This window comes from Hemicordylus capensis, chromosome 2 (genome assembly GCF_027244095.1).
Source record: "Hemicordylus capensis ecotype Gifberg chromosome 2, rHemCap1.1.pri, whole genome shotgun sequence".
In the NCBI taxonomy this organism is placed as follows: Eukaryota; Metazoa; Chordata; class Lepidosauria; order Squamata; family Cordylidae; genus Hemicordylus; species Hemicordylus capensis.
Window position 1 is genome coordinate 262934211 of NC_069658.1, and position 16492 is coordinate 262950702.

Here is a 16492-nt window from a genome sequence, read left to right on the forward strand (position 1 = left end):
ATCATCTTTCACTATCAGCTTCAACATGATGTACAACCTAAAATGTACAATTATATAAAAGCAAGAAAAATAAATAGAAGACAATGCAAAATAAAAACTAAATGCTCCATCAGTAGCATCTAAACATGTAAGGTGAATTCTCCAGTTACAACCAGCCCTACTCTCCAAAGGCCCAGTAAAAAGCACTGGCTGACATCGTGACTAAATTACTAAACAGTACTACTCAGGAATTACTCTAAAATACTACTAAATTTCAATAGGACTTCCTCTAGGAAATTTAGATGACAGCCGCTGTCTTCAGCAGTCAGCAGAAGACCAGAAGTATAAGGAGAGAATGGACATTCCCAGGAAGTTTTTCACACCCACCTTTAAGGTCGCATCTTCTTTGGAATGGAGGTGTGCATTTACATATCTACCAAATTTACCGCAAAGTCATACACAATTCGGGTTTTTCATTGCACGTTAGAGTGTAGCCTGATTTATACTGGGCTAAAATAATCCACTTTTTGCATCCATTTTGGGGGGCAACTTCGCACTTGCAGTAAAGCCTTGCTGTCTGGGAAAGATCCTGGTGGAGAGCTCCATAATCTGGGGCATTCAGTGAGAAGGCCCTGCATGATGTGTGCAGCCACCAAGCTTCAGCTGGCACAGGCACATAGAGCAGGGCCCCCCAAAAGACCCCGAAGGCTGGGTAGACTCAATTGGGAGCAGGTGGTCCTTCAGAGAGGCTGTTCAGGGCTTTAAAGGTAATAACCACCACACTGAAAAGGACCAAGAAGCAAACTGACAGCCAGTGAAGCTGTATGGCACCCAATATCAGCCTAGCTTCTGCATTTTGCACAAACTGCAGCTTCTGAATGGCTTTAGACATCATGTGGAACCACAGTTTATTTTGATTAATGTTTATTTAACAAAACTGGACAGATATCACCAAATCTTGGTTTGTTTTGCTTTGTTGTGGTTTGTTTGGATCCTACCCCTTCTTCACTCCCATGATTTAGGCTTGGCTCTCTCTATGCAAGAGCAGCTACTGAAATAAACCAAAATTAAATCATAATTGTGCTTTCAGACATCATGCAAGAGCATGGTAAGGATAAAAAAAATAACTTCAAACCTTGAGTCCAGATTGTTGTTTCACTGCCTGAAATCAACCACAGTTTGCTGCTGGTACAGGTTCAGAGATACAAACTAACCACACAGACAAAATAAACCATGGTTCTGAGTGATGTCCAAGCTCGCTCCCTTAGTAATAGTGAACATTATGAGGAGAATCCAAATAAGTCGATTTTGGGAGATGGCCAGGGCACACCAGAGAGAGGAGGCTAAGACTATTTGTGTTGCCCCCAGAGGAGTGCATATAGGGCCTCCAAGTCCCTCTGCAGTCATGCTAGACAGAATGAGGTGGTTACCACACACAATACCATAGACTGGTCACAGCTACTGACAAAGGAGCCGGGGAAAAAAATAGAAACAGGAGTCCAAACCTGTTGCAAACCAGAGTCTCATAGGAGGGGAGCTATGTGATCTCTCTTGACGAATGTGCCACATTAAGGGGTTACTATGTTCCCATCTGGACTGAACAAGAACCATATAGTCCAGCATGGTCTTACTCACAAAGTACTTGCAGATGTTTCCATATGTATAGAAGAGATTGGCACTGGGATCGATGTTTATGACATCTTTGGGCACATCTCCCCAGTTCATGTAGCTGATGCAGGTGGCAAAGGCATCCTTGGAGAACTGGATGATGAAATGAGAGACAGAGAGGTTAGCCAGGCTATGAGGCTACTTCTTAGAACAATGGCTCAGAAAAGACAATAGGGGCAACTCCAGACATGATTCTTAGGAAGTATGATGTGAGGAAGTTTCGGTGCTCAGGCAGATGGAGAAACTGGTGGAGGAGTACTGGGCATTGGCCAAGAGATGTCTGGCATGTGGGCCCAGGGAAGGTGGTTGGGCATCAAGGCCGTGTTTCACTATGATGTGGAAGCAGCTATCAGTGGCTACTGAGAGGCAGACCCAGTGGTGAGCAGCCATTTATTAATGGCTGCTTTTCTACTTCTACTGGAACAATACACTAAATAGCTTACAAAGAAGCAAAAATAAGAACATAAAACAAGGAACAAGCAGGAGCAATGAACAAACAGTATCTTAAGAGAGAGGATCAATAAATTCAGACACGGCTGAAATTGTGTACTCTCAAAAGCTCAGCCAAATCTGGAGGACTGGGGTGGGGGGGAAGGGGATTGTAGCATTATATAGGGTCCTTTGTGGAAAAAATGGAAATAACATTGTTGGGATGGACAGGATTTTAATGCAGGGGTTCTCAAAGCCATTGTGGCTGGGGATAAGGGGAGTTGCAGTCCAACAACATCTGGGGACCCAAGTTTGAAAACCCTTACATTAGTACAACCCTGATGGATCAGGCCCAAGGCCCATCCAGTTCGGCATCCCATTTTCCACAGTGGCCCACCAGATGCCTCTATAAAACCCACAGTCAAGAGGTGAGGGCATGCCCTCTCTCCTGCTGTTGTCCCCCCTGCAACTGGTATTCAGAGGCATCTTTCTTCTGAGGCTGAAGGAGGCCTATAGCCCTCCGACTAGTAGCCACTGATAGCTCTGTCCTCTATGAATTTGTCTAAGCCCCTCTTAAAGCCATCCAGGCTGGTGGCTGCCACCACATCCTTTGGCAGAGAATTCCATAGGTTAGTTATGCATTGTGTGAAGAAGTTATCCCTTTTGTCGGTCCTAAATTTCCTGGCAATCAGTTTCATAAGTAAATAGTAGAATCAAGAGTTGACAGAAATCAAAGACTCCTCTGTGTGTGTGTGTGTGTGCGCGCGCACACACACGTGTATATGAGAAGCTGTCTTATATGTAGCCATATAGCCCAGCTTTGTCTCCTCTAATGGGCAGAAGCTCTCCAGGGTGTCAGACAGAGGTCTTTCCTTTTCAAACTAGAGACAACGGGGATTGAACTTGAGACCTTCTTCATACAAAGCAGGTGCCCTGCTTGTGAGCCATGGCCCTTCCTCTAGATCAGGGATTCTCAACGTTGGGTCCCCAGATGTTACTGGACTTCAACTCCCATAATCCCCAGGCCTAGTGGACTTTGGCTGGGGATTATGGGAGTTGAAGTCCAATAACATCTGGGGACCCAACATTGAGAATCCCTGCTCTAGATCAAGACAACTTTCTCCAAAACAAGGTCATCTCCAAGCTGTTCTCATATAAACCCCTGCAATCCAAATCACAGTATATGTGCAGTACAAATATATCAGGATGGCTCCAGCAAGAGATCCAGCGCACAGGGAAAAGGGAAACTACAGGATCTTTAACTAGTCTTATCTGGAGTTCCAATCCAAAATTCCAATCCAAACCACAATATACAATATTTGCAGTGCAAATACATCAAGAGTCGTCTTGATCTAGAAAGAAGTTCCTGAAAAATTGTGATTACGCAGACTCTAAGTATGATCAAAGCCTGCCCATCCATAGTCATTGTACATACTACCTGACCTGGAAACTCCTTCTTCATGACTGTTCTCTGTGCCCTGCTATAAATAGGGCTGAGCTGAAGAATTACCCAACAGAAACACTGGGGATGAAATTGAGGGTTTGTTTAGTATGCAACTCCCCGCAAACTAATTTACCTTCCAATCTGTGGCTGTTCACAGCTACCAATGATCACTGCCGTTTTGCTGGGAGATTAGAAAAGTTACATTGTTGTGAGGGCAACGGGGAAATGCTTTGCTGTCTACTGCTGCTGTACTAGGGGTGTGCAGACACGTTCAAATCCGAACCGGTTCAATATCAAACTGGTTCAGTTTGAAGGTTCGGGTTCGGTTTGACTCCGGGCCAAACAATGCCCCCCCCCACAGCCCAGTTCAGGGCTTCGTCAAACATTTTTGAGGGAATTTCCCCCTCTTTTTTTACCCCCTCCAGAGGGCTTCTCCAAGGTGGCAGCAGGGTGTGTGTGTGTGTGTGTCTGTGGAGGTTCCCCTCCCACCACCAGCCTTCCTTTTTGTAAGAATCACCCAGTTCGGGCATCTTTGGTCCTTTCCAGGCCTATTCCCTGGCACGGTGGCCATTTTGGATGGGTCATGACCCAGGCCATGCAAGGTCCCACTGTGCAGGCACGGCGGCCTCCAAAATGGCCCCCGCGCCAGGAAAGGGCCGATTACACCCAAACTGATTCTTACAAAAAAGAAGGCCGGTTGGGGGTGGGGAACCTCCACAGACCTCCCTGCCACCTTGGAGAAGTCCCCAGAGGGCGTAAGTTAAAAGAAAAAAAGAAGACCCTCTCCCATATGTTTGAACTTCTTCGAGCCAAACCAGGGGTGGGGTTGAAAGGGGCCAAAACCAAACTGCCCAGTGCAGTTCGGGTTAAGTTTGAACTCGGAACGAATCAGGCCAGATGGTTTTGTGCACACCCCTACTATGCAGCACAGAACAAGATGACAAAAAAACATCTCCACATTGCCTAGGCAACCAGATGACTCTCCAAATCTTCTGAGCTGCAGAATGGTGCTGGAAGACCCAAATGCCAGTGATTGTTATGGCTGCGAATGGCCATGGAAGAAACACATTTGAAGGTAAACTAGTTGGTGCAGGGAGCGAGTTCACTGAGCAGACCAGATGACATGCAGATGATGTGTAGAGAAGCCCTTAGAATGTCAATTCACTTCTCTGGTCCAAGGGTCCATCAGCTGAATTAAGAGGGGAACAAATGCTTTGGAAACTTCTTCCTTCAGGCTTTGTTTGGAGCTGTTTTTAACCCCCTTCAATAGCATCCCAAAAAGACCAATGGCGGAGCCTCGCAATTCATTGTCTTCCTGAGGAAGAAGTGAGAGGGAGAGAGAGAGGAGAATGTCAGTCAAGTTTTGCAGGCTGTCAGAGTTTTCAGTTAAATAAACACTTAGCATTTTTTCATGCTAGCATAGAAGCAAAACATGGCATTGAAATTTTTTTGTAGGAGTAGCAAAATAGATTAGATTAGATTAGATTAGATTAGATTATAGATGAGATGAGATGAGATGCTCTGTTCCTCCCAGGTTCTGATTGTACAAGGGCACAAGCCAGATCTGTGGTTGTTTCCACACTCGAGCCCTATAGTGTTGCTTTTCCCAAACTGGTTAGAAACAGAATCATAACATAACTTTTAAATAGAGATGTAGTATATTTATATTTAAATTTAATATTTGTAATTTTTAATTGTGTATTGTTTTAATTAGAGAATGTCTTCTGAATGATCACCACTGCACGTTAAGGTCATCTGAGGAGGTCCATCTCCAGTTACCACCGATTCGTCTGGTGGCAACCCAGAGGCAGCTCTTCTCTGTAGCTGCTCCTGGGCTGTGGAATGCACTCCTGGCAGAAATCCGTAATTCAAGATCATTACTGTCCTTCAGGAGAGCCCTTAAGATCTATCTGTTTGGCCTGGCCTTCCAGGGTTTTAAATGACTGGAAAACTGTTTTAAAATTGTTTTAAATGATTGCCCTGGATCTCCAGGTTTTTTCGCTATTGAATTGTTTAATTGGTTTTATTTTGTTTTTATAATTCTGATTTTAACTGTTAACTTGTTTTAATTGTTTTTACTTTGTCGTAAACCGCCCTGAGCCATTTTGGAAGGGCGGTATATAAATTGAATGAATGAATGAATGAATGAATGAATAATACTGTAAACTGCCTTGGGATTATTTTAATGAAAGGAGGTACAGAAATTAAACAATATACAAAGATTTCACACAGCAGAACATAGATCTATATTATCCAAAAAATGCTCTTCCCCGTGGCCAAGTTCCTTCTACAGTGTCTACTCAAGTCAGCAGAGGGGAATTTCCAATGCTAATTAAAAGCTTCCTATTAGCCAATTTATTGCTTCGTGTTGGATCTCAGCTGGGGAATTCATAATGAATAGCCTTTTAATTGCTCCAGTGGCAATTTCTGTTCCCACGGGGAGGAACCTTTAATTCCTGGTTTCCTTGCATTATATTTCCCTTTTTCTTTTAACAGTATACTAATGCTACAGTTGGACCTCATTATCCACAGGGGTTCTAGTCTGCCCTACAACCATGGATAAAGAAACCACAGATAACAAGGCATTGAGTGAATGGGAATTGGAGGGTTAAGTTCTTGGAAGGCAAAAAAAGGCAGAAAAAGAAAAGAAAAATGCAGAAATAGGTGCAAAGGAGGAACATACCATGCTCTCCAACTGCCCAGCAATGCCCACCCCCAGTACCCAATTTGGCCAATTTCCCACACACAAAAAATCACAGATTTTTTTAATTTAACAAATGAGTCACAAAATGGCTCCTTTCATCAAAATGGTGGCCAGAAATGACCTCAGAGGTCATTTCCAGCCACCTAGGAACCACAGACACATGGATTTTTAACTCTTTGTTTAACTGCATATACCAAGGTCGGGTTTCCATTGCCTAGCCACAGATAAGTGAAACTATGGTTGTCGGAACTGCGTGTGATGAGGTCTACCTCTATTTCATTATAAGAATGAAAAGAAAAATGAGAGGCGATGAATAATTAAATGTGCCTCCTGCAGGAATAGAAATTGATTCTGGGCAATTAAAAAAGGCTTTTCAAGGGGCATCTAAGAGATTTATCTTCACCATGCCTCAGCCAAGATCAGCAGGAAGCAACAAAGTGGATTGAAACTGCAAAGAAGCAGCTTTCAGTTTAAGTCAAGGAACCCTGAAACAGCTCCATAGTGCTTTGTCCAAAACAGAGAGGATAGTGCTGCAGTGTTGCAATGTACAGAAGTCACCACAGATCAGAGCTGAAAAAGCATAGAACAGCACAGAAAACACTGGACTGCAGCTATTTAATAAGGTTGTGTAGATTCTCCATAAAAAGTGAATGAATAAAAGGATGGCAATGGCAGAGGAAAGGGCTCATGCTATTCACTCGGACAACACAGTCCACCAGCCATGTATGGTAGCCCATTAGGGGCTCAATACGATATTGCTGCCACCCTGGGAGTGGAGTGCCACTGCCCAACATCCAGAATACCACAATACATGACTGTGTTCATTCTGCATCCCAGATGGATAGGCATACTCTCTGGGGAAATGGAACAGCTTTGCATGCTGATAGAAGCCTTGCCAAAGTGGCTACTCAGCATGGAAAAAAGCTCAATCCAGCATACTAATTGTTCTGGTTTTTTTACTTAATCCCAATGGATCATATCTGCAGAACAACAACAAATATTTATATACAGCTTTTCAACAAAAGATTCCAAAGCGGTTTATGTAGAGAAATAATAAACAAATAAGATGGAACCCTGTCCCCAAAGGGCTCACAATCTAAAAAGAAACTTAAGATAGATACCAGCAACAGTCACTGGAGGTCCTGTGCTGGGGATGGATAGGCCCAATTACTCTCCCCCTGCTAAATAAAGAGTATCACCATGTTAAAAAGGTGCCTCTTTGCCCAGTTAGCAGGGTTTAGCTGCTTGCTTGCTTTAAGTTTGATGACTTACATCATTAAAGTACTGCAGGAGATGAGGGATGAGGGTCATCCCCACAGGTGCAAAATCCTCCGTCCCCAAGTGCCAGAACAAATTTCGGAAAGTCTTAATGGACTCTTTGGCAATGTTTTTGTCTGTATCTAAGCTGCAGGTCAGCAGGGGATTGACGAAGCGCTCCAGAGCTTCATCCTGAAGGAAGAAAAGATGCAAGCAATTAGATATGGTAGCTATTATAGAAAGCTAGGTTCATAAACAAAACACACAGTTACTTCGATCCTGCTGCTTTGAGCAGGAGGACAATTGGCATCTGCCAAGCATAGCAGGAGAATTACTCATGAGTAAACTTCTCAGATGGGGGTTGCTTTCCACGAAGTAGTTCAGTGGGGTGGGCTTGAGCCTTTCATACCTGGGAAGGTAACAGGGGGTGCAAGGCCATTCCACCTGCCTTGCCGGGACTCACCCACTGGCCCCTTTGCCTCCTGTGGAAACTCCGGCCCAGACAGGGAGCAGCCTGCCTGTCAGCAAATCTGTTGCCAGATTCCAGCTGGTTGGCTGCCAGCCTCCCAGACTGAACTGCACCACCTGTCGCTTGTCCTGGAAGCTGCTTGTGGGAGGAGTGGTTTTTGGGGCTTGCAGGCTTAAAAACCAGGAGACTCATCAAAGGCATAGCTGTTGGGCTACCTGTAGGCAGCCACCAAAGCCAGTTGCCAAAGGGGGCCGGCCTTTTGGGGCTGGACCTTCAAGGGTGGGACTGAGGGCTGGGAGGCTGGGTTGTGCCAGGCCTTTTGCAGATATGTGTTTGGGCTCTCTTGAGTGGGATGGCCCTGGGGGTGCCCCTGGCAGTTCTGGGGCAGCTATTACTGTACTGGTGGGTAATAGAAGAATTGGTGCTGGCAGAGCAGCTGGCAGCTACAGGGGAAGGGAAATCAGTAATTTAGTAACTGTTTCCACTTCCAGCTGTTCTGTCAACTCTCAGGCCTCGGGGAGCAGCTCCAATGACCCACAAGGTCAGGCCTTGCTCCTCTGCAATGCCAGGTCAGTTCAGAATAAGACCAAAATTGTCCACGATTTGATTGTGGATGAGGGAGCTGACCTGGCATGTATAACTGAGACCTGGTTCGGGGAGGCGAATGGTCCAGTGTAGGCTCAGCTTCTTCTACCAGGTTACTCTGTCATAGAGCAGGCTAGGGGATGTGGGTGGGGGCTGTGTGGAGTGGCTGTGGTCCATAAGAATACCATTGCTTACCAGGGCCCTTGTGAGACAGTTGACTTATATTGAGTGCATATTTTTGTGGCTGGGATCTAGGGATAGACTGGGAATTCTGTTGGTGTACCGTCCACCCTGCTGCCCAACTGACTCCCTAACTGAGCTGACGGAGCTGGTCACAGAGTTGGTGTTGGAGTCTCCTAGACTTCTGGTGTTGGGGGACTTCAATATCCACTTTGGGGCTGGCTTGTCTGGTGTGGCTCAGGAGTTCATAGTGGCCATGACAACTATGGGCCTATCCCATTTAGTTTCTGAACCAACTCATGTTGCTGACTACACACTCGATTTGGTCTTTTATTCAGATCAGGGAGCTGTTTCATGGGTGGGGGATCTGGTGGTTTCCCCATTGTCATGGATGGACCACTACCTGGTTAATATGATTGGTCTCACAGCCGCAATCCAAGACTTATGCAGTGGTGGTGCGTGCAGCGAAAAAGAGATTTTGGTCTGTGCACATTGCGACTGCAGGTTCGCGTCCAGCAGAGCTATCCCAGGTTGTGAGGAGTTTGGTTTCTGCTCCTTCTACCTCAAATCATTCCTCCGGATCGTTCTGCTGTGATGCTTTTAATGGGTTCTTTGAGAACAAGATCTCCTGTACTTGGGCCAACTTGGACTCCAATATTTCTGCAAGGTCTATGGAGGAGGTGTCCAGCGATCCCTCTTGCAGTATTAGATTGAATCAGTTTCAATCTGTGACTCTTGAGGATGTGGATGAGCTGCTTGGGGCCAGCAGCCTACCACCTGTTCTCTGGATCCTTGCCCAACTTGGCTGCTTTTATCTAGCAGTCCAACCTTGCCAGGTTGGAGGCGATCCAATCAAAGTTTTTGAGAAGTGTGCTCCAACTATCCCGGGGTGTCTCCAATGCATTTCTACGATTGGAAGCATGCTGGATTCGGGTGAAGGCAAGTGTTTGGCTGGTAATATTTGAATATTGGCTGAAGTTGATTATTCAGCCAGTAGGACTAGCACCCTTAGTGTTGAATGATACATATAGGTCTAGGTGGAAATACTACATGGAGAAGGGGTTGAACTACTATGGCTTCTCCAATGATGCTTTGGTTGTCTTGAGCTATGGGAGAGCAAGATCATGTCTGCGCCAACCCATTATGGATATGGAGAAACAGACGGACAGAAGCCAGATAGAGGTTGACACCGGGGGCGTAGCTATAATTGGGCAAACGGGTTCAAAGAACCCAAGCCGTGCCCAATCAGCAGCCGCCATTCACGGCCCTGACACGCCCCCCGCGTCTGACGTCAGATGTGGGGGCAGTAGTTTAGCTCCCAAGCGGGGGCCGCGCGGCCCCTTCGGGAGCTAAACAAAGGCTGGCGCTGCGTTCGCAGCACCAGCCAGGAGCGGCTCTTCCTTGTAGGGAAGAGTTGCTCCTGGCTGGCGCTGTGAACGCAGCATCAGCCTAACTAGCTCCTGAAGGGGCCATGCGGCCCCTTCAGGCGCTAAGACTGATGCTGCGTTCACAACACAGCCCAGGAGCGGCTCTTCCCTGCAGGGAAGAGCCGCTCCTGGGCTGCTCTGTGAATGCAGCACCAGCCTTTGTCTAACTGCCGAAGGGGCCGTGCTCCCCTTCAGCAGTTAAGCTGCTTCTCCCGAATGGAGCCTCAAGGCTCCATTCGGGAGCCAGACCACGCCCCCCGCATCTGACATCAGACACGGGGGCGTGGCTATCCCCTGCGTCTGACGTGAGATGCAGGGGGCGGGGCTATCAGGGCGCCCGCCGCGGCCGCACACGGGCCGCCGGCGGGCTAGCTACGTCCCTGGTTGACTCTTATTCAGGTAATCAAACATCACGGTCTGGCCCAGCAAGATACCTTAAAATATTAGTACCTAGTTTCCATAGTGCTCTGTTGCTGGCCCGGTGTAATGCCTTAGAAACAGCTGTCCAGGAAGGGAGATACTATAAGATCCCCTATAAAGAGCATGTCTGCCCTTGTGGTTCTGGGGAAGTGGAGTCAACGGCCCATGCTATCTTGAATTGTCAGTTTTATCAAACTTTGCGGAAGAGATATATAAGTCCTTTTTAAACAGCATACCCCAGTTGTTCTGAGCAGTTCTATCTGGAATTACTTTTGACAGACCATTGGGATGTAGTATCTTATAACGTGGCAAAGTATTGTTTTCTGGCTAATAAGACTAGGATAAGAAATGTTGAGAAGTGAGATATGGGGTTGGATTGAATTAAATTTTAGATTTTTATAATGCATGGAGCCCTCTGTTTTATGTAATGGATGAATTTGGTTGTTATTGTTCTGTTTTATGTTTTAACAGTTTATTACTTTATTTGACCAAGTTCGCTTTTATGTAAAGCTTGCTTTTATGTAAAGCTTTTGTACTTTGTGTTTTGCTGGTCAAATGACCGTAACAATAAAGATTTGATTTGATTTATCTAGCAGGGAGATTGTTGGAGGTGGCCTAGTTAATATAATAAATGCATCGCTGAGGGAGGGTAGGGTGCCCCCTTGTCTGAAGGAGGCAATGGTTAGACCACTCCTAAAGAAGCCTTCCCTGGACCCCTTAGAGATGGATAGTTACAGGCCAATATCCACTCTCCCTTGGTTGGACAAGGTGATTGAGAGGGTGGTGGCCAACCAGCTCCAGACAGTCTTGGAGGAAACTGATAATCTAGACCCATTTCAAACTGGCTTTATTGCTGGCTATGGGGTTGAGACAGCCTTGGTCACCATCAGCCAATTACAAAAAGCAGCTTTACTGGGAACAGCCTATATTCTGCGACGATATCTATAACAATTGACAATAACATTCTGGCATCCCAGGTCCTTTGGAAGGACTCGATGTCTGGATAAAACAAACCAGTCAATAACACCTGTCTGACTGTGTAAACAAGAAATAATAATAATAAATGGTTGCCCCAGTTCTCCAGGGTTTTTAAGCTGTTGAATTGTTTAATTGGTTTTATTCTGTTTTTATAGTTTTGATTTTAACTGTTAACTGGTTTTAATTGTTTTTACCTTGTTGTAAACTGCCCTGAGCCACTTTGGAAGGGCAGAATATAAATCGAAAAATTAATAATAATAAATAACTAAAAGCAGCTGTTGCTGGTAGATGATCGAGGGAAACAGGGCTATGGTAGCACTCATTCCCTAACCTCATTTAAGAGGTGGGCTCCGTAGGTGACTTTGCCAAGGAGGCTCAGCTGCTTTATCCTGGTCTTGGCTGTGTGTGAGAACAGCCTCATTATGTTAAAAATGCAGTCTGGCCCTGCATCTTCATTCTTTTTACGTTTATTATTTATTTATTTATTTATTTATTTATTTGATTTATATACCGCCCTTCCAAAATGGCTCAGGGCGGTTTACAATAAAAACAATAAAAACTAAAACAAATTAAAAACAATATAGCAATTAACAATATAAAAACATTTTAAAATAGGATTTAACAGTTTACAGTAATTAAAAGCCCCAAAATCGGGTTAAAATTTAAAAACCCTGGAAAGCCAGGCCAAACAAATACGTTATAAGGGCTCTTCTGAAGGCTAACAGAGAATTCAAATTACAGATTTCCGCAGGGAGCGCATTCCACAGCCCCGGAGCAGCCATAGAGAAGGCCCGCCTCCGAGTCGCCACCAGATGAGCTGGTGGTAACTGGAGATGGACCTCCTCAGATGACCTTAAAATGCGGTGGGGAACACGCAGAAGAAGGCGCTCTCTAAGGTAACTCGGGCCTAAGCCATTCAGGGCTTTAAAGGTAATCACCAGCACTTTGTATTTTGCCCGGAAACATATCGGCAGCCAGTGCAATTGTTTCAAAATAGGTGTAATATGGTCTCTCCGGGTTACCCCAGAGACCAATCTGGCTGCCGCATTCTGAACTAATTGAAGTTTCCGAACTACGTACAAAGGCAGCCCCACGTAGAGCGCATTGCAATAGTCAAGCTGGGAGGTTACCAGCTGGTGCACCACTGTTTTGAGGTCATCCTCCTCAAGGAATGGACGCAACTGTCGAATCAGCCGAAGCTGATAGAAAGCACTCCTGGCCATGGCCTCCACCTGAGAAACCAGGGTGAGGCCTGGGTCCAGGAGTACTCCCAAGCTGCGCACCTGCTCCTTCTGGGGGAGTGTGACCCCATCCAGCACAGGGAGATCTAACTCACTCCTCAGATTCTGAGCCCCCACAATGAGCACCTCCGTCTTGCTTGGATTCAGCTTCAATTTGTTCTCCCTCATCCAGCCCATTACTGCCTGTAGGCAGGCATTTAAAGAGTGAGTGCCATTTCCTGAAGATGAAAAGGAGAAATAGATTTGGGTGTCATCAGCATACTGATAACACCCAGCACCAAATCTCCTGATGACCTCACCCAGCGGTTTCATGTAGATATTGAAAAGCATTGGTGACAGAATGGAGCCCTGAGGGACTCCATATAACAGCTCCTGCTTTGAGGAGCGACTGTCACCAAGCTCCACCATCTGGGATCTACCTGAGAGATAGGAACGGAACCACTGCAAAGCAGTGCCCCCTATTCCCAGCCCCTCCAGGCGACCCAGAAGGATATCGAACGCCGCCGAGAGATCCAAGAGGACCAACAGGGTCACACTCCCTCTGTCGATTCCCCGGTAAAGGTCATCCATCAGGCCGACCAAGGCTGTCTCAACCCCATAGCCAGCTCTAAAGCCAGTTTGAAATGGGTCTAGATAATCAGTTTCCTCCAAAACCGCCTGGAGCTGGTTAGCCACCACCCTCTCGATTACCTTGCCCAGCCAGTGGAGATTGGAGATTGGCCTATAACTATCCATCGCTGAGGGATCCAGGGTAGGCTTCTTAAGAAGAGGTCTAACTATTGCCTCCTTCAGACAAGGAGGCACCCTACCCTCCCCCAGCGATGCATTTATGATAATAACTAGGCCATCTCCAACAATCTCTCCACTAGATTGAAGCAGCCAGGTCGGGCAAGGATCCAGAGAACAAGTGGTAGGCCGTACCGCTCCAAGCAGCTTGTCCACGTCATCAGGAGTCACAGATTGAAACTGATCCAACCTAACACTGCAAGAGGGATTGCTGGATACCTCCCTCACAGACCCTGCAGAAATAGTGGAGTCCAAGTCGGCCCGAATACAGGAGATTTTATTCGCAAAGAACCCACTAAAGGCGTCACAGCAGAGTGTCTCTGGGAGCTGATTTGAGGCAGAAGGAGCAGAAATTATACTCCTCACCAGTTTAAAGTTCAACTGCAGTGTTTGTGTGTGTTTCTCTCTCTCTCTCTCTGTGCGCGCAGTCAGGATCAGGATGACAAAGAGGAATAATTTAACCCTTTCTCACCATGCAGCAACCCCAGCAAAAATTCCACCCCCAGCTGCTATGACCATACCAGTGGCAGCTTCATTTCCGAGATTAACATTTACTTGGGGCAGGGGGACATGTTCATTGGGACTGCAGCAGAAGCTGGGGTGGGGGACCCACAGATGCAGGGCAAAATAATCTGTTTAATGCAACATGTAGTTTGGCCCTCTTTTCTCACAACCAAACTCAGAAGCTGGAACATTTAACCAGTGAGACCCTATATAGGGCCAAGAGCACCAGTTTTACTTTGTGCTGGAAATAGAGCTGGTGTGGGCACTAAGAATGTCTGTTTCAGAATCAGGTTGAGCTGCTGTGCACAGGAGTGGAACTACAATAGGGCAAATGGGTCTGAGTGACATGTGCCATCCTGCCTCCAGAGCCCCCTCGCTCTGTCTCAGGGGCTTCCTCACTCACCTCCCCTCTCCTGCTGGCCAGCCACTCCTGCTGCTTCCTACCACCATGTTCCTTCCTGTGGCGAAGCACCACGTTGCCCATCCCCAGTAGTGCTCCTGCAGTCCACTGCTGCTTCCCAGCTGCTCAGGGGTCTGATGGTCCCAAGTCAGCTGGGAACAATGGCATGCACACTCTTCATTCCCAGCTGTCTCGGGATCAGAGCTGGCTGGAGCATGGGCGGCAGGAGTGGGGAGGCCACCTCTGCTTTGCCTCCGCCATTGTCACTGCCGTGGGAGTCCACTGCTGGAGTAGGGAACCCGCCACCGCCACAGGAGGGCTGCCTGTGAGAACACAGGCCTTCCATGTGCTCCCTATACCACTGGTTGTGCAGTCCCACAGTATCGGACTTTCACCATGGTATAACTCTGTGTCAAAGCATGAGCTTGATCAGGAACAATAGTGATATCCCTTTATTTTAGGTTGCAAGGCTGGGAAAGATCTCAGCTTGTCAGGGCCAGGCTAGGGGCAGCCAACCAAATACAGACCAGAAGTGGCAAGTTTCGAAACCCAGGGTCCCTGCTGATCGCTGGAGTTGGGGCCTGAAATGCAGGGTGCACTGCAAATCATACTGCTCTATTGACCATGCAAGCTCAGACCACCAGGCCTCAGGCCTGGCCAGTCCAGAAGATTCATACTGTCTGCCAACCACAGGGGTTCTTGAATACCCCCATTCCCTTCTTTATTATTATTTTGTTTTTAAAAAATATTTTTGAATTTAAGTTACTTCTTATATTTACATGACAATTCATTTATTATTCAATTTTTATACCACCTTTCATAATGTATCTCAAGGTGGTTTACAAAAGATAAAATACAACAAAATTCCATAAAAGGAATTACAATCAAATGTATTCAACACCCCTGCTAACTTGGCAAAGAGACACCTTTTAACATGGTGATTCTCTTTATTTAGCAGGGGGAGAGTAACTGGCCCTGTCCACCCCCAGCAGAGCATTCCTCCAGTGACTGTTGCTGGTGTCTATTTTATGTTTCTTTTAGATTTTGAGCCCTTTGGGAGCAGGGATCCATCTTATTTATTTATTATAGAAATCAAATAGATAAATAAATAAATAAATAAATAAATAAATAAATAGAAAGAGTGAGGGAAGAAACCCAGTTCCAAAGGGCAGAGTAAAATAAAGAGAAATAAAGTATGCAAAATAACATTCTGTGGTGAGGATTAGAATGTAACATCTGAGGAAACAATAAACAACTTGAGAAACTATGCAAGGAGTACAGCAAACTGCTCCAGATCACAAAGTATAGATTTGTTAGACTACATTAAAAGGATTTAGTCTTACTGGTTTGCAATAAAATGCTTTAGAGGGGTACGTAAAATATAAAAAAGTAACAAAGTTTCCAGAAATAAGTGCTTAGGAAGGGTCAGCTATGTCAGTGAACTGAGAAAAATTGTATCCATACCAAGTATATCATGCAGTTGTTCATACCAATTTCATAATCAAAGATATGTTCCCACATCTCTGTTACCTGAAATTTAGGATTCTGAGAATACCTGGTCTTCGGAAGCTTACGTTGATTAAGACCCAGTCATGGGCCATGAGATTCCTGCTTCAAGCCCAAAAGTGTATATACTTGTTATCCTATATGCATCCTCTGCTCCACCCTGAGAGCTGTTCAGTTCCTGCAGTGATGCTCTTACCTCAAAGGAATGCTTCAGAAGGTACCCGAGCCCTCGGATACTGAAGACTTGCATGAGTGGGCAGGCCTGCACCATCCATTCGTGGAGGACATCCAGGATGTCTTGCTTCACAAACATCATGCCTATTTGCATGTGAACAAGAAGCTGAGAAAAAAAGCTCTTGTTGGTAAGCAAGGTCACAGGGGGAACAGCAGCCATCCCAGAAGTATCATAAGAAGAAAGTATCATAGATAGGTATCATAGAAATAATGTTAGATAGGAAGTATCATTAATAAGACCAATGGTCCATCTATCTAGCCCCACATCTTGCTTCCCATGG

The 16492-nt window shown here is 45.9% G+C and overlaps 1 protein-coding gene across 1 annotated transcript in view; it reads right to left on the reverse strand.

Moving 5' to 3' along the window:
- The window catches only part of LOC128343968 (maestro heat-like repeat family member 5), a 72833-nt gene that overhangs the window by 4169 nt on the left and 52172 nt on the right, over positions 1 to 16492 (reverse strand). Inside the window, exons 19-22 of the mRNA XM_053293407.1 lie at positions 16174 to 16317; positions 7497 to 7673; positions 4686 to 4835; positions 1615 to 1740 (exon numbers count right to left, since the gene is read on the reverse strand). Coding sequence (XP_053149382.1) covers positions 1615 to 1740; positions 4686 to 4835; positions 7497 to 7673; positions 16174 to 16317 — 597 coding nt within the window. The remainder of the gene's footprint in view (positions 1 to 1614; positions 1741 to 4685; positions 4836 to 7496; positions 7674 to 16173; positions 16318 to 16492) is intronic.